The following is a 20,286-nucleotide window of genomic DNA, read 5'->3' on the forward strand; positions in this document are numbered from 1 at the left end:
GCATGCAGAGCGTTTTCATGTGGGTGCCTTAAGGGATTTTGATGCCCCTGGGTGCCATGTCAGAGCACCCAGGGAAGGGAGTCACACGCGCAATAACAGAATAATAGCCTGCGGTGATGCCCAGACCGTGTTTGTTAGATTGTGTTTTTCTGTCCGTTAATTGTCTAATTGTGTGATGTTGACTTCATCCCAATTTGCCTGAGACCCCAGCTCAGACCAGTTGATAATGTGGGCCTTGAGGGACTGTCACAATATTTGTCACAGCATTGTTTTGCATATGTTGAAGACATGTTTAAGACAGAAAACACATTTTGCGCCCAAGATTTCAACCATGTCTACACCCACACATATGGAAAACAGGCCAACTCATGCCTAATTGGCAAGGTTGATTTTTTTATTGACTATTAATCGTCACACATGGGGCTTTGGCTTTGCATATCATCCATGGTGCATAGTGCATACATCTCTTTCAAGTAATGCAGTTAGTGCATAGCATGAGGTTTTGAAACTGAATGGCCGAGTGAGCAAGCCTGAGTGAATTAATTCCTCTGCGTTACTACATCTGTCCGAGGGCAAGTGGGCCTCTCGGCACGAGTGTGAACCAGTGAGTGCATCTGTAAATGGATTGCATCAAATCCAGAGGATGTAAACAATTGTTTCCTTATCCTCTCCCACCATTAGAGACAGTGGAGTTTGACTTGGCTCCTGCTCCTGTAGAGGCACCATGGCGGACTATGTGTACAACACGACCAACTCCACTACCCCCACCTACCCCCTCGACCACACGGGGGCGCTCAACGCCACGCACGCCCCCTTCAGCCCGTTCGAAGGCTGCGAGCTGATGGCCGAGGGCATCCTGTTCGACCTGATCGTGCAGTGCGTCAACGTGGTCATGGGCATCCCCGCCAACATACTGGTGATCGCCGTCCTCCTGCGCAACCGCAAGGAGCCCTCCACCTCCGACTTGTTCCTGGGCTGCCTGGCCTTCCTGGACATCTACTACGGCGCCATGGTGCCCGTCAACATCCTCAACCTGTACCACTGGGGGAGCTACAAGGTGTGGCTGTCCGTCAAGTTCTCCTACGGCGTCAAGGACACCAGCGGGCCCCTGTTCCTGTCCTGCATCTGCTTGGACCGCTTCGTGGCCGTGCTGTTCCCCATCGCCTTCGGCACCCTCCGGGCGCCCCGCTACCGCATCAGCCTCTCCACGCTGGTGCTGGGCCTCACCTTGGCCTACGCCTCGGCCAAGACGGTGGGCGGCCTGCCCAACTTTGAGAAGGTGTTCACGGGGGAGATCCTGGCCGTGTTCGTGTGGATGATCGTGTGCAACGCCGCCATCCTGCTGGCGCTGAAGAGGTCCCGCGGCGCGGGCAAGGACGCGATGCACCCCATGAAGAAGAAGGCCTTCAAGATGGTGCTGGCCATCCTGGTGCTCACTGTGTGCAACTACCTGCCGCCCGTGGCCCTGTTCCCCTTCGAGGACGCCTACGCGCCCAACGTGTTCCGCTGCTACGTGCAGCCCGTGGGGTTCGCATTCCTCAACGTCAGCAGCAGCACCCAGCCACTGATCTTCCTGTCCCGGCTGGAGAGGTCGTCCTTCCTGCCCGAGTGCTGTGTGAAGTGGTGTTTCCCCGTACCGGCGAAGCAGGAGGAAGGGAAGTCCCCAGCAACAGTCAGTACAAGCGTCTGAAGCCTCGCCTGCCTGAATGTGAAGAGGGTGTAGGTGGTTTGCCTAAAAGATGAGCTACACTCATCTTTGCCCCAACAACACTAGATAGCTAGTTCAGGATGGAATATGCAGAGTGAATGTGTTTGATTTTGTTTGGCCATTATTATCATTTGTGTTTGTGTCTTTGTATACAGCTCTTTGATTGTAAAGTATATGTGGTCTATATTTAATTCATTTGAATGTACTATTGTATTGGAAATATTTTCAAAGAACTGTCAATTGAGCAATAATAAAAAACAATCATGTTTCATAACCTCTTTGAACCACTGTTGGCCGTAGTTCTGTATGACTGCAGCGCCATCGTGTGTTTAATAATAAAACTACACAGACTCGATTTGCAATCCTTCATTGTGTCAAAAAAAATATCAAAGTGACAGCAGTGATCTCCTTACAATTTAACTATTTCCATGAATTGTTTCCCTAAATGTACAGAGGTGATTTGATCAATTGCAAACACATAACAAACAATTGTGTTAAAAAAAGATCCCTACATAGCCTATGTCCTTGTTAAAGTGCAAATATCATGGTTCAACAACACTGACGTCCCTACTTCACTTGTTATACCATGATGGCACAAACCATAGTCCCCACAAAAAGCAAATTTCTGTCAAGTTGACAGAATTACAACTTATCCACACATCCCGTGGTGGATTTGCTGTCATATAACTTGCGCAGATCCTTCTTTATGCAAAGCCGTTACCATCACACTCTCTGGTAAGATTCTCAGTGGATGCTGGCTGTGGGTGTAAAAATACGGAAGCACCATCTCGGTGAACGTGCTCTCGAACGTGTAGAGCAGCCTGTCGTCACCGGAACAGTCAAAGAAACACAGCGTCCCTTTGTTATAGTCCAGCTGTACTTTGATTCGGCTTATGGGCGCCTCTGTGGCCAGCGACAGGGTCGTCGGCGGCGAGGTCATGGCCCTGAACTCCCCGCCTCGATAACACAAGGTCCAGAAGCCGTTCTCCGGCCTCGCAGAGATTACGACATTCCTCGGAGCAGACACGGAGGTCACACCCAGGAGCCAATCCCGGTTGCTTCCTGTTTCGACGATCCAGTGGTGATGACTTCCTGAGCCTAGGGCGTTCGTGCCAACGACTTCAGCGCTCATTTGGAAACGCTCCGGGTTGTCAGGGCAACCGTAAGACAAGCCAGAATAATAAAGGGAAGTGAGGTCATCGGACAGGATGAGGTAGGGGTGTGCTGTATTTGGGTCCAGGGTCACTGGAGCTGACAGACAAGGAAAAACATGACTAAATTAAAGAGCCATGGGCAGAAATAGATTTCATTGCTGTTATGAGCCACACATTAAACAATGGTGGTGATCAATAATTATGAGGACTCACTGTACTCAATATAGTGGTTCATGTTCTCCCAGATCGAGTACTTGAGATTGCTTAGATGTTTGGACACGTCAATCAGGGTTCCAGACATGGAAACTGGACAGAGTGGTAGACTGCTGCATCTGCAAAAATCAATTATAAAAAACCACATCAATTCAAATATATATATTCTTTTCTCAGTAAGAAATTAGGAAAATGTCATAGATATAGGCCTACCTTTCCCGAGTGCCTTTAAAGTTCTGGAAAAACAAACAAACACATCTTGTCAGCTTGGGAAGACAAGTTAGAAATGCAGGCCTAATACACACATGTAGTCAGTGTCGTAATAATAATTCAGACCTGCAAGAGGGCCATGTCCTCTGCATTCAGCTCAGACTCCAGGAAGTTGAAACTCTCCTCGAGGAAGAGCATTTCTTCTGAGATCTCGCTGACCTTATCCCTCATCCCCGATATCTTCTGGTCTTCCTCCCTCTTCAGAGCAGCCAGCCTTTCAGATTCCTCCCGGTGAAGGACATGGTGGAGCCGCTCAAACTGGGCCTTGATCTCCTGCCGTGTGCCTATAGCCTGGTTCTGGAATAGATACATGCATCAACTGATGCCTAGTGCATTACTCTGCGCTAACTCATGTTATTGTCGTTGTTGTTGTTGTTGTTGTTTTAAACTAGGTTGTGCAGCACTTGGAATCTGTTGCAGTTACTCCAATTTTGATTATTTGCTTCGATTTCTCTCAGTCTCCCTTTTTGTCTGCTTTTGAATAAAAATGTCTGCTGAACGACCCAATGTGAATGTGAACAAATGTACTTGTGAAGGGACCAGATATGTTTGGATCTCAATCTTTGTGTGAAAGTGCCAGGTGTTGCTGAAAGGTTACCTTAATGTAATCAATGGTGTCGTTTGAGTTGCTGTGGATTATTTTGAGGCTGTCCATTTTTTCCTGTAGACTCGTCAGGGTGGTGCTGAGTTCCCCCTGCCCGCCAGAGAGATTAAGCGATTACAAACATGTGATGGTGTTACGAAAATAACAATCCCCAAATGGTCTGGAGAGATTTATCAGTGGAATGTCTGAACATAAATCTCTGCTGCACAACACCAGATGAGCACATGTCTCCGGCGTGTTAAACCAGAAGAACGACATTCTTCAAACCAGGGCAGGGTACAGCTATTGGCTTTACACAACGAATAATACACAATCAAAACAAGGCACAAACATGCTCTGTCTCGCCGGTCTCACCCTGCAGTCGACGACTGCCTCCTCCAACGTGGAGCAATCGTGGTTCTTGTGCGTTTTGGACATGTGGCAAACCAGGCAAATGGGCTGTTTATCCACCAGGCAGAAGAGTTTTAGCTTCTCCCCATGGAGGTCACAGTTCAGCTCCTTCTCCTTCTCCTTCTCCTTCTCCGAGCTCGAGCTCTCTCGCCGGGCCACCTGCACGGTCTCACAGAGGTTTCTCAGGGCCAGGTTGGTGGTTGGGGACGCTTTCGAGGCTCTCTTCCTGCACATGGGGCACTCTCGTGACCCAGAGGTCTCCCAGCAACGCTTCACACACTCCCTGCAGAAGCTGTGACTGCAGGACAGCAGAACGGGGTCTATGAAGATGTCACAGCATACAGGACACTCTAGGTCATCCACCGGCAAAGACATGATCCTCCTCGGTGTGCGAACCGACCAGAAAAGACAATTACGAACTCCACAGGGTCACATGTCCAAAAATAGAAGCTTTCTGTGTGTCCAGAGGGCGAAAACGGTTGAAAACCTTCCATTTCCTGAATGCCACCATTTTATTTTTTTTAGATAACAAAAACCCCCCTCGCTCAAGTTTCCTAGTGTTTACAGCAGAAGCTCCAACGCTACTGAGCAGTTGAATACCACTTCTCTCTGCAACAGCCCTGGGAAACAGGAAGTAAAAGCCTGATTGGCCAATGTTTGGATAGCTGAAAACGGGTTGAAAGGTTGCTGAAGGTTTGGTGTGAATCATCCCGGCCATGTGGAATGCATTCACTGTTGTGTGATGGTATTGTGGTGGGCATTCCCGGGCCCACGTCAAGCGTTATCTAACGTTAACCTTTGTGCCTGGGGTATACCGAGCACGAGGGAGCAGAGATCCCCTTATGCATTGTTCTCCTTGATGAGAATACAGGTAACTCTGTCCTTTAAGTAAACATTATTTGATTTGATTATTGACACCGATAATGTGGGCTCTCATAGTGGTGACTTCTCAGTTGGAACCTTTGACCACCCCAAGGTTGTCAGCGACAGGGACGTCGTTAGGCTTTTTTGTTTTTTTTGTCAAGGAAATCGTAACATGACGTAAATACACTTAACATAATAAGACAGAATATGAGTTGAAATAAATACTAATACAATTAGAAGTGGTCTTTAATTTGGATTAAAATTGTTCCCGAGAGCGCATTGATGGATACATTTTCTAACCCATTTTCCTTGAACTCACCCGAATATGTATGCTTAAATTATACCAAGTCTTACATTTGTTAGCATATTTATATTTTTTACATCCTGAAGACGCAGGAGAGGGAAGCAGGAGGTCTTAAGGCAAGTAAAGAAAAGAGAGTGAGCCAGAAAACAGGCCCTGATAGATGCTCTGCTGTTCTAATAAATGATGAATTAAAGAACCTCTTCAAAGATGTGATCAAAAAATGTTGGCACGCACTTCGGAAACTGCTATGGGCTAAGCCCCCCCAGCCTCTAAATTCTAGTGACGTCCTTGGTCAGCGAAAAGGCATCATCAACAAATGGAAGTTATCGAAACAGAATGTGAAAATATTTTTTTTCCATTACAGTATATCTGCAGAATAGCCCATGTCTGTTCTGTTGTAAGAGTGCTATATGCATTAGCGTCTAAGAAAAACTAGCGTCTAAGAGATTTAAAATAAAACCATGTAAAATTTCAACTGGTTTAAATAACATAACCTGTACATATCTATAGTCAATACTGATTCATAGGTGATTTCAATAATATTATTAAAATTAAATCCTAGAACTGATTCATTCTACAAAAATAAAATAAAATCCTAAAATCAGATTTATTCCACAACTGTAAAATGCCAACCTCTCTCTTTGTTTACAGGAATCGTACCATAGACCATCCCGAAACCCCACCCACTCACACCACCCAGACAGCAGAGCTATGCTAGCTCGTCATAGCGGAGAGAACAATGTCTTAGAGGTTTTTTTTTAACTCTGAAAGCCTCCTGCCTCACTAGGATGGGCTCAATCCTACACATTACATTTTTAAAGCACTAACAATGTTTTTATCTGGTCTAAAATAGCACAAATCAAGGCTCCATTTGGGAACCGGGATTTAATCTGTTACATAATCCCTTTTGCTGACAAAAGCTAATATAGCTACTTACATGAATCAGGGCTCCCACACAATGGACGGTCATACTGATAATAATGTTTACAGTAGCCTATAACAGTACTATTAAGACGCTATCTTATACAAAGGTAATTCTCATTATGAATGTACTTCTCCCCCAAATCCCCTCACCCCGTCCTTCCTCCAAAACATGCACGGACATGCACATGCAAACACACAAATACACACATGCACGCACGCACACACACACACACACACACACACACACACACACACACACACACACACATACACACACACACACACACACACACACACACACACACACACACACACACACACACACACACACTACCCAATTATTTATTTCTCGCACACATATGGGTCGATTGAACTAGCATGACACAGAAACATCCAGGAAGTGTACAGAATATTTGGGATGAATTTTATGGGGGAAGAGAGAGCTAAAGAGAGAGAGATGGAGAGGGAGAGAGATAGAGATAGAGAGACACCGAGGGACACATAAAGACGGAGATATCGCTGTGTCACATAGGAAGTCTTGTATAGCAGCATCCTATCCGCCATCTCCACGAGTTTAGGTTACTCCCTCTCTCCTCCGCTCTTTGGTTACCATGGCGATGACGTCATCTTGCGCCACAAGTATTCAGCCCAGTAGACGCCTACAGAGGCGGTCCAAACCAGTCAGCTGCTACCCAGCCGAAGGAACAACAGGAGCGTTCTCTCAGATTTTTGACGAAAAGAATATCCAACCCTTCATACAAAATGCGCGAAATAGTGCACTTGCAGGCCGGCCAGTGCGGAAACCAGATTGGAGCTAAGGTATATGTATGGTGTAAATGCAAATACGATTGTGGATGACTTTGTTCGGGCATGCTGCGTAGCAAGATTTAATCTTGACGTATTTTTCTAGAAACGCAGCGAGGTAACGGACTCTGCTGCAAAGGAATCGCTTGCATTCTACGTCTATAGTCTACATTATATCAATGCATTGACATGATTGCTCGCTTGGTGTTTTTCTTCATTAAACAGATTTTTGCCTTTGCATCAATAGCATAGTCAGTTTAGCACAGATGTGACGAGTAGCGGGTGGAAACAATAGTGATCGGTAGCCATCCATCCCCTGGGCGGCTTACGTCGTATCAGGCCTTGCAGGCCATAGGCCTATAGACTTAATCAGTGAGCATGTCTGGTCGCCTCTCCCTTTTACTGGATTGTATCGATGACTGCTTCTGCTATGCCTTCACTATTGATCGTATGATTAGGTAGGCCTGCTTTAGGCTAGGCTACGTTCGGTTTTGCTCATCCGCCACCGTCCTTATCCATTCATGAAGTCAGGTGGAATACGCGGATGTTCATTGTTCATTCCCTTGTTTTCCGTGGAAATAGATTTGTAAGGGAAATATAATTCGATCGTGATTATTAACCCAAATCCAGGCTGAACGATGCGCGGATAATCCTTTCTTCTTCGGGTAGCCTACTCCCATCTGCGCAATTAAAAAAGCGTTCACGGTTATGTCATTACTAATGGTCTGGTTAGCTGTTCCCAACGGGGTGCATTATGATGCAAGATGATGCAAACCCATTGTCATCCAGTTTTCTATTTTTTATCATTTAAAAAAATGGTAGAATAAACGTCAGATTTCCGGATTCACATCCAACCATCTATGACAGGTGCACAGTAAAATGTTTGTGTTGTAGGGTTGTAATTTCCAATTATTTCGAAAGTCGAATTATCCCACGATTATTTTTTGATGAATAGGCCTAATTTATTCTGCAAAATGTCGTTCGACTTTTATGTCGAACGACTAATTGGTAACTCAACAAATCGTTACAGCCGAAATGGGTTGCTTTGCAAAGTCCAGACCCAGCCTAGTTTGAATATTATTTGTGTAGAGGAAGCCGAATAAATTATTTGAATAAAAAAACGAATCATAAACGGTTGCCCCATATAAAGCCCTCTATCGACCTGCTGTGTCGTAGCTATAACCGAGTAACAGCCGTGCTGGTTCAGTATTGCGGCACTCCCTCTCGTGTGATGTATGTTAATTATACAATTAGTTGTAATGCAACATTTTTTTAAATTATTTTCCATCCTGTATTTTTCACGGTTTCCCGTCGTGCCTGTAGTTCTGGGAGGTGATCAGCGATGAGCATGGCATAGACCCCACCGGTGCCTACCATGGGGACAGTGATCTGCAGCTGGACCGGATCAGCGTCTACTACAACGAGGCATCAGGTATAGGCCTGAACACGCCCGTAGCTCACACAGAGCACTTCCTCACACAAAGTGTCCTGTGCATTATTGACGTGCGGGATCTTAACTTGAAACCCAGGCCGGTAAAAAACAAGGTGTGGTGCATTGGCTTACAATTTCTCAATCTTGCAGGTGGGAAGTATGTTCCCCGTGCTATCCTGGTGGATCTGGAGCCCGGAACCATGGACTCGGTCAGGTCAGGCCCATTCGGACAGATCTTCAGGCCCGACAACTTTGTCTTTGGTAGGTCTTTGAATGTTCTATGAATACGTTTTTGCTAAGTGTGTTTTTATGGCTCTCCCCTTCTTGGTCGACTCCCTGAACTGACTCAAATTTCATCCGTTTGAACCCAAGGCCAAAGCGGAGCAGGAAACAACTGGGCGAAGGGTCACTACACCGAGGGAGCCGAGCTGGTGGACTCGGTCATGGACGTGGTGAGGAAGGAGGCGGAGAGCTGCGACTGCCTGCAGGGCTTCCAGCTCACCCACTCCCTGGGGGGGGGCACAGGCTCCGGCATGGGCACCCTGCTCATCAGCAAGATCCGCGAAGAGTACCCCGACCGCATCATGAACACCTTCAGCGTGGTGCCCTCGCCCAAGGTGTCGGACACAGTGGTGGAGCCCTACAACGCCACCCTCTCCGTCCACCAGCTGGTCGAGAACACGGACGAGACCTACTGCATCGACAACGAGGCCCTCTACGACATCTGCTTCCGCACGCTCAAGCTGACCACGCCCACCTACGGCGACCTCAACCACCTGGTGTCGGCCACCATGAGCGGCGTCACCACCTGCCTCCGCTTCCCCGGCCAGCTCAACGCCGACCTCCGCAAGCTGGCCGTCAACATGGTGCCCTTCCCCCGCCTCCACTTCTTCATGCCGGGCTTCGCCCCGCTCACCAGCAGGGGGAGCCAGCAGTACCGCGCCCTGTCCGTGCCCGAGCTGACGCAGCAGATGTTTGACGCCAAGAACATGATGGCGGCGTGCGACCCCCGTCACGGGCGCTACCTGACGGTGGCGGCCGTGTTCCGCGGGCGCATGTCCATGAAGGAGGTGGACGAGCAGATGCTCAACGTGCAGAACAAGAACAGCAGCTACTTCGTGGAGTGGATCCCCAACAACGTGAAGACGGCCGTGTGCGACATCCCACCCCGCGGCCTCAAGATGTCCGCCACCTTCATCGGAAACAGCACGGCCATCCAGGAGCTGTTCAAGCGCATCTCCGAGCAGTTCACCGCCATGTTCCGCCGCAAGGCCTTCCTCCATTGGTACACCGGCGAGGGCATGGACGAGATGGAGTTCACCGAGGCGGAGAGCAACATGAACGACCTGGTGTCCGAGTACCAGCAGTACCAGGACGCCACCGCAGAGGAGGGGGAGTTTGAGGAGGAGGGAGAAGAAGAGGTGGCATAAAGATGACATGACGACCTTCTGATACACGTTCCCATCTCACTGCCAAAACCCCCAACCCCAAGCCACTTACGTTATGTTGGAATTGGTTTATTTCCCCGCCCGCGCTTTCAAAACCCATCACCCTCGAGCACTATCGCTATAGTGTCGGGGATTGGTGTTAACTTGACAGCCGTGGGGTAATTGGTTGAAATGTTTTGTTTTTTTATATGTTGTGATTGCACTGAATTATCTTATTCCTTATACCCGCCCCCGCCCCCCCCCTTCATCGCCTTGTCAAATGCAAAAAAAACTGTGAAATGATGTTAACAATAAGTAACTAATACAAACTTAAATCACTATTTACTGTCTCTGTGCTTTTTGAGTTTTCTGATAACATGCACAATAAGCATGGTATGGTTAACAACAAAAACCGAATCTGTCAAGGGTCAATAAATATTTTAAAGATAAGCCCAATCATCAATCCAAATATCCTAGAATATGAACCATAACCCAAACAAATGGGCTTCTTATTTTGTAAATTACGTAAGGATTGATTATTCAACCATGCTCCATTAATGATTAGTTGGTTTAAGAAAAGCTTGCAGTTAAAAAATATATATCTTGAAAGATAATGGAGATCTAGGGCTAGGGGTTTTCATAGCGCCCTCTACAGGACTTTTGAAGAAACTGATATTATTAGTCACTTTTATTAAAAGAACTGACATTTCATGATCACAGTAAAATATTTAGTGGTTAATTGGACTTAAGACATGAAATTGTTTAAATAAACTTGAAATTTGTTTAGGATAAAAAATATAAATAGATTTAAATTTCAACAACATTTTCTGGGAAACATTCACTCCTTCTCCAGTTAAAGCTATTCAAGTTGCTTCAATTGTTTAATTAGCGTGAACTTGATTAGTCAGAAAGCATATTGATGGAGCCGGGGTGTGAATAAATAGCATGATAGAATACATTTGTATGAAAGTATATGGACCGAACAGGCCTCTGAAATGTGTTTGAGGTTAAAGAACAAAATCAAAAGTAAGAAATCAAATTAAATTCACAAATTATCATAATCTACTGTACCTTACAGTAGCATGAACATCTACCATATTTTCTTCATATTCTTTTAGTATTTTCTGACTTAACAATAGCAGCTTGTAAGAAGAAACAATCAAGCCCTACTGTAACCTGATAATCGATAGGAAGGCAGCTAAAGCATCGATGAAAGGTTTTCATTCCGTTTGATCAAAGGCTATTGCAGCTCCTAGTTCATCCACTTCAGAAGTACTCCATTGAAATACACTGCCTTGATCAGGCAGCTCACAATCACTTCCTTGCTGTCATTGTGCTTCAAAGAAATAGAGGAATTTCTTTGGAATCCTCAGTCGAGGAATCCTCAGTGGAGGTGATACCTCCAACCTGTGCTGGGACATGGTCCCACAACCGCTAGAGCACGTCTAGCATCCTTCTGAAGCCGGCAATCTTTGGTACAACACGTGTATCCGAATGCTCCCGTTCACGTTCCCACCACCTTCTCGTCCCGACGGAGTATAGCAGTAGTAGGCTCTCAGAGAGGTCAAATAAGTCTTTCTTCCTTGGGTAATTTGAGAGCGTCTGGCATCTCCACGCCGTGTGATCCCGACTGCTCCTCGGCACTGGGTCTGTAAGTCCCCTCCGTCTGTCTCTTCTTCTTGACCACGCAGAGGAGCCAGAAGACAACCGCCAGCGCTATGGCCAGGGCGCCCAGCACAACAATGGGGAGTACGATGGGCAAAATGTCGAGTTCCTGTAGAAAGAGAGAGAAAGGAACACAACAAAAATTAAAGAACAGAGTGCCACTGGATCACTGGTCACTTTGAGTGGTTAAGTGACTTGAGAGAAAAGGAGAGTACCTGGTCTTCATTCCCGCCTGTGACATTTCTAGCGGGGGCCTTTGTCGTTGTGGCATTAACACCTGCGACAGGAGAGGAAGAATAATACAACCGCTCAAACAACAACAACAACATCAGAAGCACCGTCATAACGTGCTAATATGTGGAAAAACAGGCCAAATTGTGATTATAGTATAATTATAGTAGTGTGAAGAAACCTTGACTACATAATTGCCAACACTCTGAGAGCAAAGTCACCAGTGTGCAGTTAAGTCCCGTCGCCCTGCATTACTCCGGCATTTTACCCCTGACTGCCCTTGTGATCACTCAGTGACCTGGCCTAAACTACACAGTAACTACTTGACTAAGAAAGAGTGGGAGGATGAAAAGGAGGAGTAGTATCGGCCTTGGAATGCTGACTGTGTTCCCGTTAGACGGTGTGGTACTGGTTACAAATATTTACCAAAAACTTGTGGTTCATGACGTTGGAAAACTTGACTCATTATTATAACAATGTTGTGTTACTATAGATAGAGCTAGCTCAGTTGGTTAAACATGTGTGATACTTGAAACCCATTTTCTAAGGATCTACAAACTATATCAATCATTTACCCAGGCAAATAGTAAACTTCCCTGGTGCAAAAGTCAGCCTGATAAAGAACAACATTTTCCAACGTTTTTCTTTTCTTAAGGAATGTCTGCTAATATCCTGTTCCATATCGCACATATGATTGTTTGCTTTTCATCCATGAGTGAATTATGTACTTTTCCATGTCCTACATTTGAACCATCAGACCAAAGCAGTTAAATATAGATAGATGACAACCGTCATGCAATGTGTCACTAGCTTGGCCGTCCTCACAATATATGAACTAGCACAGGCACCTTGAGACGCGGTTAGGTTACTAACTAAAATTGAATGTTGCTTTGTTTTCAATCAACCACACACACACACACACACACACACACACACACACACACACACACACACACACACACACACACACACACACACACACACACACACACACACACACACACACACACTGCCTGAGGTTGAGTGTGTATGTGCGTTAGTGCAAGAATCCTTATCTAGGAGTGTAGACTATGTTAACTTTGGTGGGTGAGTGAGTGTGTGGGGGTGCTTTGTGTGGGAGAAGGTATGGTGACTGACTCACCCAAAACAGGATTACTGCCCAAAACCAGAACTAAGACAGCACCAGCCAGTAGACCAGGCCTGGCCAGAATACCCAGGACTTCTGCCATCCCTCCCCGTGTACAGGAGTGCAGAGACTGGGTAGCGGGGCAATGAGAGACCCAGGTCATCTCCTCGGGCCCATATCCTCCAGCCCCATATTCACAGTGGGATCTTTCAATTCCTTCCGGAAGGGAGAATAGAATTAGCTGTATATTTGTTAATCAAGAACCAACACTTGACTCTGACTGTATACCATTATCAACATCTCCTATCGAGCCATTTGGTCGTTTACATTTTTCTATTCACCTTTTATCAACTGACATTAAAAGTATGTTATTGTTAAGTCATATCCTGGTAATAAGCGAGTCCTTTGGTTGGACAAAGGCATATTTGGACATAATAACCTGAAAGAATGGGAACAATAATAGGCTATTTTATTGAACAATTATAATGCAGACGTCAATCTACATTTGGGGTTGTTCATGAGGTATGACCTCCTTCACAGCAGAACAAGCAGGGTTGATGATATTAACTACATCAGTGACTGTATGCCTCTGAATTACGAACTAAGCCTACTTGCTTTTTACATAAAGTTGACCTTACCTGCTGCTTCCAGGTGATCCGAGAGACAGGAAATACAGCAGTGGCGTTAATTCATCACAACCATGAAGCATGTTGTTCCGTCGCACTTTGCGAAACCGTGAAAAGGGTAGTCCTGATAGAAGACTGACATAGTCCCGTTTTGAAATCCAAATAGGCCTACGCTGATTTCGATTAAAAAAAATAAGCTGTTGAATCGCAGTGTTGGATTATCCTTCCTTCGACACGAAGAGCGCCTCTACGACGTAGACGACTAGACTACCTGTTGGTTTCAGGTTTTTTTTCTACTGTTCAAATCACCCTGGGTCACGTGGTTCAGTCTCATGTTACAGTACCTGAGCGCAGTATCAACCTGCTGGCCCGGGACAGATAGCCTTTTGTTCCGTTCCTTACCTCTCCTGGCGCGCAAGTCGAAAAAATGCAGGTGTAGCGAAGGCTAGTGATCTGCGGTCATTCACTTCCCAGAGCAAATAGGCCGATAGGACTAGCGACCACGCACTATAAAGAGGAATATCTCAAGTCACATGCCCCAACTCACCCTCATTATTAGTTTTGCCTGTGGGTCAGAGTTTTGTTTTGGATGAAATTACCATAGGTTACCTAAGTATCTCTCCTTGAAGTATGTTTGTCTGGTCTAACCTGGAGATTTGTCCTTTTGAAATAAAATAGCGCCTCGGTCGAGTTTTATTGCATTTGCCCAACATGAAAAAGTGCACATTCCTGAAATATTTCAGGCGTGATCGCGGCAGCCCACCGTTCCAATAACCCATAATCCTCATCTAATCCTGGTTCCACGGAGTGGCAGCAGAACATGTATGATTTGGACTGAACAACTCTTTCAATAACACAATAGGTTTATCCTGTTTAAGGCGAAAAGCTTGTAGAAGCTTCTTCCAAAAAAATTGGCCAATGTTATGAAATGGAGACAGAAATGTCCATGAAACCATTTTGAACTTTGATTTACTGACTGTTGGATGGCATATTGTTTTCCATATTTGACTCAGCCATTAATCTTTCGATGCCTAGTCCTACAGTTCCCTACTATTGAACACATTTTATTCAGTGCTTCTCCACATCTGTTTGAATTACTTATTAAGAAGTTAAGAAAAAATATATATAAGGTATGCAGTTAATCGACAGAAGTGGTGGCAAGTACACACATTCCTTCTACTAAAAAATATTAGTAGAAGTACAGATACGTGTGTAAAAGAAAGACTCTGGGAAAAAAACAGAAGCACTGATTCAATTTCTTTACCTCAGCAAAATAGGAAAAGTACTGGACCTGAAATGTAAGTACGAAAGTAATAATCCTAGTCCTCTGATAATTTTCTACCTGCTGTTTCTGGGCAAATCTTACTGAACCAGTCATATTAATATAATTCAAAGACTGTTAAAGTAAAACCATTCTAACATAAAAAAAAACAATATTGTTGGAGTGGGTGTGGATGATGGCTGGTTTAAGCAGCCTCCCCTGGCCGGAGTCAAACTGATTGGACTCTGCTGGGTGAGGCTGCACACCTGTGGCATATTGAATAATCAGTGTGCAACAGGTTAAACCAGCCATCCCCACAAGCACTCGTGAAGAGATCTCCAATAGAGCACCATTGGCATGTTCAATATCTGCAACTTGTACAAAAACCACACAACATCAACACCCCGCGTCCTTTGTCTGGAGGAGCCCAATCAAAAGTCATCTAGGTGGTGTGTAGCATGGTATTTGCTGCAAATGTACTGAAAATATTAATTTATATATAAAATGTAACTTCACTCCGATGTGCGATTACTTTTCAATGTCAGCAACAGAACTCAAAACGAGAACAAAATTCAGGTCTTATTAAGCCTTTTAATATTTTGTTATCAAATCCCTCATCTCTACAGAACTACCAAAATGGTTTTAGGTTGACACAACACATTTGCCAGGAATTGTTCTTGGAGCCGACTGCTTCCAATCTTTCTCTTTAATAAGGCCATGGATGGTGAATGTCTTGTTGCTGCTCTTAATCTGCTCCGTCTGCAATGTTTGCTTGTTCACTTTCATCCATCCTCACTAGCTAAACTTCTAGTTCTCCCATGGACGCCATTTCTCTTTGGTGGAGTACGTACTATGCACAGAGGGATACGCCGAGGGATTCTCTTTTCTATCTTTTACATACATACATACATACATACATTTAGGTTGAAATTGGACTAGATGGAAGGCGCATAATGATGTAACATTGAATGCATTAAACCTAAAGTCAAAAGCCTGTTTGGAAATGTAAGGAGTAGAAAGCACTATATTTGTGTTAAAATGTATGGCGCAAAAGTAAGAAGTTGTCAGAAACATGAATAGGCCTATACCTGAAAACTAGTACAAAAAACAAGTATTGTTACTTCCCACATCTGGTGTACAGTTATACAAACCAGAGATTATACGATGTTACCAGACCACATTCAAATACTCATGTACTTATTCAAATACAGATGCATAAATAGTTTTGTTTATGATTGATAATACAAATTGTGACTGTTTTCTGACTTCTGGAACACTAGGGGGCAGTGTCATTTTCCCCCTCTACTTTTTGGAAATGTCACCGCCCCCACTCGATGTTTGCACGACGCGCGTAGCTGCCTGGGTACTGTCAAAGCGGCGGGAGAGGGTAATGTGTTACAAAGATATGATTGTTGCTGCTAAACTGAAGAAACACTAAGCTACAATTATTCGTTAGTAGTTATCCAAATCGTTTACGCCGTCTAAATCCAGGTTTTTTTGTTGATAATATAAATCCATCACTTTTTTTGAAGCACAGGACTATCCGAGACAAAAAGTATTTCCCGGGAAATTTTGTTTTGAAGATATTAGCTAACTGGTTTAGCACTTCCAACAATGGCGAAGGTGCAAGTACTCAATGTTTCAGTTTTGGATAACCCGAGCCCTTTTCGAAACCCTTTCCAATTCGAAATAACGTTTGAGTGCATGGAGGACCTCCCAGAAGGTAATTATAATCCAGTGAATTGTTCCTACAGCGAGAAAGGAAACGCTGTAGGAACTAGCCACATTAGCACACATCAAAAGAGGATTAGATTTGTGGGGGAAAAATAACGAACAGGTGTGCAATTCCTTTGCTAACGTTACCAACTGAGTTGTTTTGCATAGATACCCGTATTGCTTTGCCTATGTTACCTAAATTGTAATCCATATTATGTGAACGTACCAGCTTGTATTATCCGCTGTTGCCATGCTATTGGGGGGGAAATGCACAAATGTGTTTTTACCTTGTTTTTCTCAAGCTAAATTCTTACGTTCATAGTAATGTATATGTTTGTAATGCACCACTTGATCTTCATACCAATGTCAAATTACGGAAATACGACGGCAGTTGTATTACCCCACTGGACTCGGGGTGGCATCATTTAGTCACCAAATTCAATCAGTAATAAAAACCAGACTGGCCATATTTCTGGCACAAACTGTATTTTTTTTTGTGGATTCAAACCGTTGTTTAGCTTCATCTAAGACTTCTAAAACGATTTAATAATTTTATGTGAATACTCCAGACTTAAAAGTTTTCTTTTTAAATCTCAATAAGGGAACGTCAATGGTATTGTAGATTATTTGATTACAGAAATGCATGCCTAATCCTAATATATTGTTTTTTTTTAGACTTGGAGTGGAAGATCATCTATGTGGGATCAGCAGAAAGCGAGGAATACGATCAAACCCTTGACTCCGTCCTTGTTGGACCCGTACCAGCTGGGAGGCATATGTTTGTGTTTCAGGTGAATTTTGTTGGACCAAAACAATGGTTCATTGATTCATGTTTCTTGTAACATTTTTCGCAGAAATTATTTTTGGTTTTGAAAATAAATTGTTGGATCAATATAACATTTGAAGCTTCTAGGATTGAGTTCAAGTTAGCTGAAAATGAAATTTGTTAAAACTGTGCAAAGCATTTTATATGCGTTAAGTATTCTTATAAAGACCTACCCTTTCTATTTTGCCTTATACCCAATGATGATGTTGGGTGGTTTCGTTATTCCTAAAATGTCTGTTGACGTTCATATATCTGTTGTGGTTTCTTGTCAGGCGGATGCCCCTAACACAGGCCTGATTCCTGAGAGTGATGCTGTTGGTGTCACCGTAGTGCTAATCACCTGCACGTATCGTGGCCAGGAGTTCATTCGTATTGGCTACTACGTAAACAATGAATATACTGACCCTGAACTGCGTGAAAACCCACCAATAAAACCTGACTACACACAGGTAAGACACACAACAACCTTCGCCTTCTTGGAATACTAGTTTCAGAGGACTAAGCCTATTGTATACTTGCAGTGAAAGTGCTATAAAGTCTTTCTAGCTACTCTGCTTCAAGTTGCCATCCAGGGTTTAATCCAAATGATTTAATAGAGTGACAATCTTTAAACAAACAAAAAAGACAACAAACTTAAGTGATTACAGCCATATTTCCTTAGCGTTTTTTCCTACTTTGCTTAAAGTAGAAATCCCAGCTAAAGCTAAGTGAGGTGCATTGCTGAGTCAACGTGTCTGCTTTGGCTGATCTTTGTGCTGAATGAGGATTGTAGCATTCTCCCTCATTAATGGCATTATGCTCTGACTGGCGGCCCGGAGCTACTTGCGCATAGGAAGGTTGATCAAATGAAACCCATGATTTAGATGCAATAGGATAAAATGATCTTTAAAAGGTAAAAAATATATAACAATTGCTAGGACCATACTCATCATGGTGCAAAAGTGAACCTGCCGTAGAGAAATATTCCAATAAACCAGGGCTGAAGACTAACATTCTACTGGTATCCAAACAAATGTGGTCTATTTTTTGTTGATTCACAGCAGTAACGATACATTAACCCCTACCTGCCTTAAACCCTTGCCTGCTCGTTAATGGGAAAATGTCATTAATGGAATAGGAAACCTTCCCAGAAATTATCCAATCATACTGTGTGCTTACTATAGTACACACACTTGAGTTCAATTATTTTAATACAATAACCAATATTCCTACTTATTATTCAAAAAAAAACTTCCAATAATACTTGGTACATAACACTTGCCACTACAAACAGGAATACATTGTATATGCATATATATAAAATAAATGTAATCAGCTATACACGTTGCTGTTAGTCAACAGATAAAGCTCCTGCAAGTGTGGTCAAGTTTAAAGACTTGTGGAAGTCTGATGAAAACCCAATAAAACAATAGTGGAAGCACAAATGCAACATGATCCAAATTTGCAAACCACAATAAAACATTGGCTGATCATAATGCACTGGGAAGGCCTTATTTGCCAGGTGGATACATCTACTTTTAATAATAAGGCTTTTGATGTAGTATATGAAAATGTTGTTTTTTTTGTTATGCATGCGTGTTTGATTTCTTAGGAATTCGTCAAGTCATTGGTTTCCCAAATGTTCTTTCTTGTAAAGTTTGTATTTTGTTTTTCTTTATCTTCCTTTAGCTCCAGAGAAACATCCTCGCGTCCAACCCACGCGTCACAAGATTTCACATAAATTGGGAAGGCTGTGCAGAACGTATGGAAGACTCTGAAAACGTTGACCCGGCGTCCAACTCCATGCTCCCTCCGTCCTGTCTCCCTGGCAAGGCCCCGCCCCTGGGACTACTGCCTGATAACTCCATGGACTGCTTATAAACACTCCCATTCTCACCATAATTGTTATATTTCAGCATTAGGCTTATTTTTGAATAATGGACTTTCCTTCTTGGGATGTACAGATAGGTTTGCCTCCTAGCTAACCTTGAACTCTGACCACTCTGACTGAGTGTTCTTCTGTGTTGAGAAGATAAATGGCGGTCATAATTATCAGCATTCAGGGGAGTTTGTAATCGTGGCAGTATGGTGACTATCTTAAAATACTGTTGAGGGCCATACACTCGGACAAGCTGCAGCTGAGCTGGATAACAATAGAATGTGTTTTTATTGAAGCTCATGTTGATCTGACAATACAAAGTATTTTCGTGTTTTTCACAAAAAAAGAAAAAATCGTAACATTACTATGATGGAAATGTCCAGTGTTTTGCCATTCACATTATTATTGCACTTATATATATATACCCCCATGCTTTTGGTTTTGGTTAAACTAGGTTGAGGCATTAAGGATCCTCCGTTGGTTTTTTTATTTTTACTGCCAGTTTGACTTCAAAATAAAAATGTTCATATGTATGACTGATGCGATTAGCTTGAGACAGATCCTATATTGCTAAAATGAACACCTTAATTATGAATTGCCTGTTATGAAATGTTACTAGTGGCCAGAGTTAAAATAGAAAAACGTTTTTGTTTTTTTAGGGTTGAGCTTGCATTTATACTAAAAATAGAATGTATTTACGTCACATCCAATTCGAGTTGTAGGCGTAACAACTTGGGAGTTTATCACGAATCATATATAACACTGGGCTCAAGCTATGCGATTTGGCTGTTGTATTTAAGACACAATTCTCAACTAAGCATTTATCGTTTAAACTATAGAAAAATAACGTTTAATATACATTTCCAGACGCGCTGTCTAGCCT

The 20,286-nt window shown here is 43.7% G+C and overlaps 5 protein-coding genes across 9 annotated transcripts in view; 3 read left to right on the top strand and 2 right to left on the bottom strand.

The window, feature by feature from the left end:
* LOC132446195 (G-protein coupled receptor 183-like) overlaps positions 1–2,063 on the top strand; it is a 7,552-nt gene extending 5,489 nt beyond the window's left edge. For 4 of the 5 annotated variants that reach the window (XM_060036357.1, XM_060036364.1, XM_060036379.1 and 1 more), the window contains one exon: positions 682–2,063. In XM_060036357.1, the coding sequence (XP_059892340.1) occupies positions 725–1,690 (966 nt within the window). In that variant the 5' untranslated portion in view covers positions 682–724 and the 3' untranslated portion in view covers positions 1,691–2,063. Of the gene's footprint in view, positions 280–322 lie in introns of all 5 variants that reach the window. The other variant, XM_060036373.1, reaches the window with a different exon arrangement.
* On the bottom strand, positions 2,060–5,215 carry LOC132446180 (zinc-binding protein A33). Its single transcript, XM_060036335.1, has 6 exons — positions 4,304–5,215; positions 3,944–4,039; positions 3,412–3,642; positions 3,289–3,311; positions 3,076–3,194; positions 2,060–2,959 (listed from the first exon to the last, which is right to left on the bottom strand). The coding sequence occupies exons 1-6, from the start codon at positions 4,712–4,714 to the stop codon at positions 2,388–2,390; spliced, it is 1,452 nt and encodes a 483-aa protein (XP_059892318.1). The 5' UTR covers positions 4,715–5,215; the 3' UTR covers positions 2,060–2,387.
* A 1,864-nt stretch (positions 5,216–7,079) lies between these two features.
* Positions 7,080–10,435, top strand: tubb4bl (tubulin, beta 4B class IVb-like). The gene is made up of 4 exons (XM_060036346.1): positions 7,080–7,250; positions 8,559–8,667; positions 8,818–8,928; positions 9,040–10,435. Exons 1-4 carry the CDS (start codon positions 7,194–7,196, stop codon positions 10,095–10,097), a joined length of 1,335 nt encoding a protein of 444 aa, XP_059892329.1. The 5' UTR covers positions 7,080–7,193; the 3' UTR covers positions 10,098–10,435.
* Positions 10,436–10,767: 332 nt separating this feature from the next.
* Positions 10,768–14,416, bottom strand: crb3a (crumbs homolog 3a). Its single transcript, XM_060036397.1, has 4 exons — positions 13,755–14,416; positions 13,132–13,332; positions 11,975–12,036; positions 10,768–11,868 (listed from the first exon to the last, which is right to left on the bottom strand). The coding sequence occupies exons 2-4, from the start codon at positions 13,277–13,279 to the stop codon at positions 11,659–11,661; spliced, it is 420 nt and encodes a 139-aa protein (XP_059892380.1). The 5' UTR covers positions 13,280–13,332; positions 13,755–14,416; the 3' UTR covers positions 10,768–11,658.
* A 1,927-nt stretch (positions 14,417–16,343) lies between these two features.
* On the top strand, positions 16,344–19,936 carry asf1ba (anti-silencing function 1Ba histone chaperone). The gene is made up of 4 exons (XM_060036518.1): positions 16,344–16,726; positions 17,395–17,510; positions 17,818–17,994; positions 19,214–19,936. Exons 1-4 carry the CDS (start codon positions 16,618–16,620, stop codon positions 19,403–19,405), a joined length of 594 nt encoding a protein of 197 aa, XP_059892501.1. The 5' UTR covers positions 16,344–16,617; the 3' UTR covers positions 19,406–19,936.
* The last annotated feature ends 350 nt before the right edge of the window (positions 19,937–20,286 follow it).

This window comes from Gadus macrocephalus, chromosome 2, assembly GCF_031168955.1.
Source record: "Gadus macrocephalus chromosome 2, ASM3116895v1".
NCBI lineage: Eukaryota > Metazoa > Chordata > Actinopteri > Gadiformes > Gadidae > Gadus > Gadus macrocephalus.

Bases quoted from the DNA above. Each gene is read 5' to 3' on its own strand.
- LOC132446180 (XM_060036335.1), bottom strand. From the start codon at position 4,714: ATGTCTTTGCCGGTGGATGACCTAGAGTGTCCTGTATGCTGTGACATC. The intron at 3,312-3,411 runs GTCTGAATTATT...TTGTTTTTCCAG, and splicing joins AGGACATGGCCCTCTTGCAG to AACTTTAAAGGCACTCGGGA. The intron at 2,960-3,075 runs GTGAGTCCTCAT...CTTGTCTGTCAG, and splicing joins GAACCACTATATTGAGTACA to CTCCAGTGACCCTGGACCCA.
- tubb4bl (XM_060036346.1), top strand. From the start codon at position 7,194: ATGCGCGAAATAGTGCACTTGCAGGCCGGCCAGTGCGGAAACCAGATT. The intron at 7,251-8,558 runs GTATATGTATGG...TCGTGCCTGTAG, and splicing joins GAAACCAGATTGGAGCTAAG to TTCTGGGAGGTGATCAGCGA. The intron at 8,929-9,039 runs GTAGGTCTTTGA...TTTGAACCCAAG, and splicing joins GCCCGACAACTTTGTCTTTG to GCCAAAGCGGAGCAGGAAAC.
- crb3a (XM_060036397.1), bottom strand. From the start codon at position 13,279: ATGACCTGGGTCTCTCATTGCCCCGCTACCCAGTCTCTGCACTCCTGT. The intron at 12,037-13,131 runs GTGAGTCAGTCA...CTCCTGTCGCAG, and splicing joins GGGCAGTAATCCTGTTTTGG to GTGTTAATGCCACAACGACA. The intron at 11,869-11,974 runs GTACTCTCCTTT...CTCTTTCTACAG, and splicing joins CAGGCGGGAATGAAGACCAG to GAACTCGACATTTTGCCCAT.
- asf1ba (XM_060036518.1), top strand. From the start codon at position 16,618: ATGGCGAAGGTGCAAGTACTCAATGTTTCAGTTTTGGATAACCCGAGC. The intron at 16,727-17,394 runs GTAATTATAATC...GTTTTTTTTTAG, and splicing joins CATGGAGGACCTCCCAGAAG to ACTTGGAGTGGAAGATCATC. The intron at 17,995-19,213 runs GTAAGACACACA...ATCTTCCTTTAG, and splicing joins TAAAACCTGACTACACACAG to CTCCAGAGAAACATCCTCGC.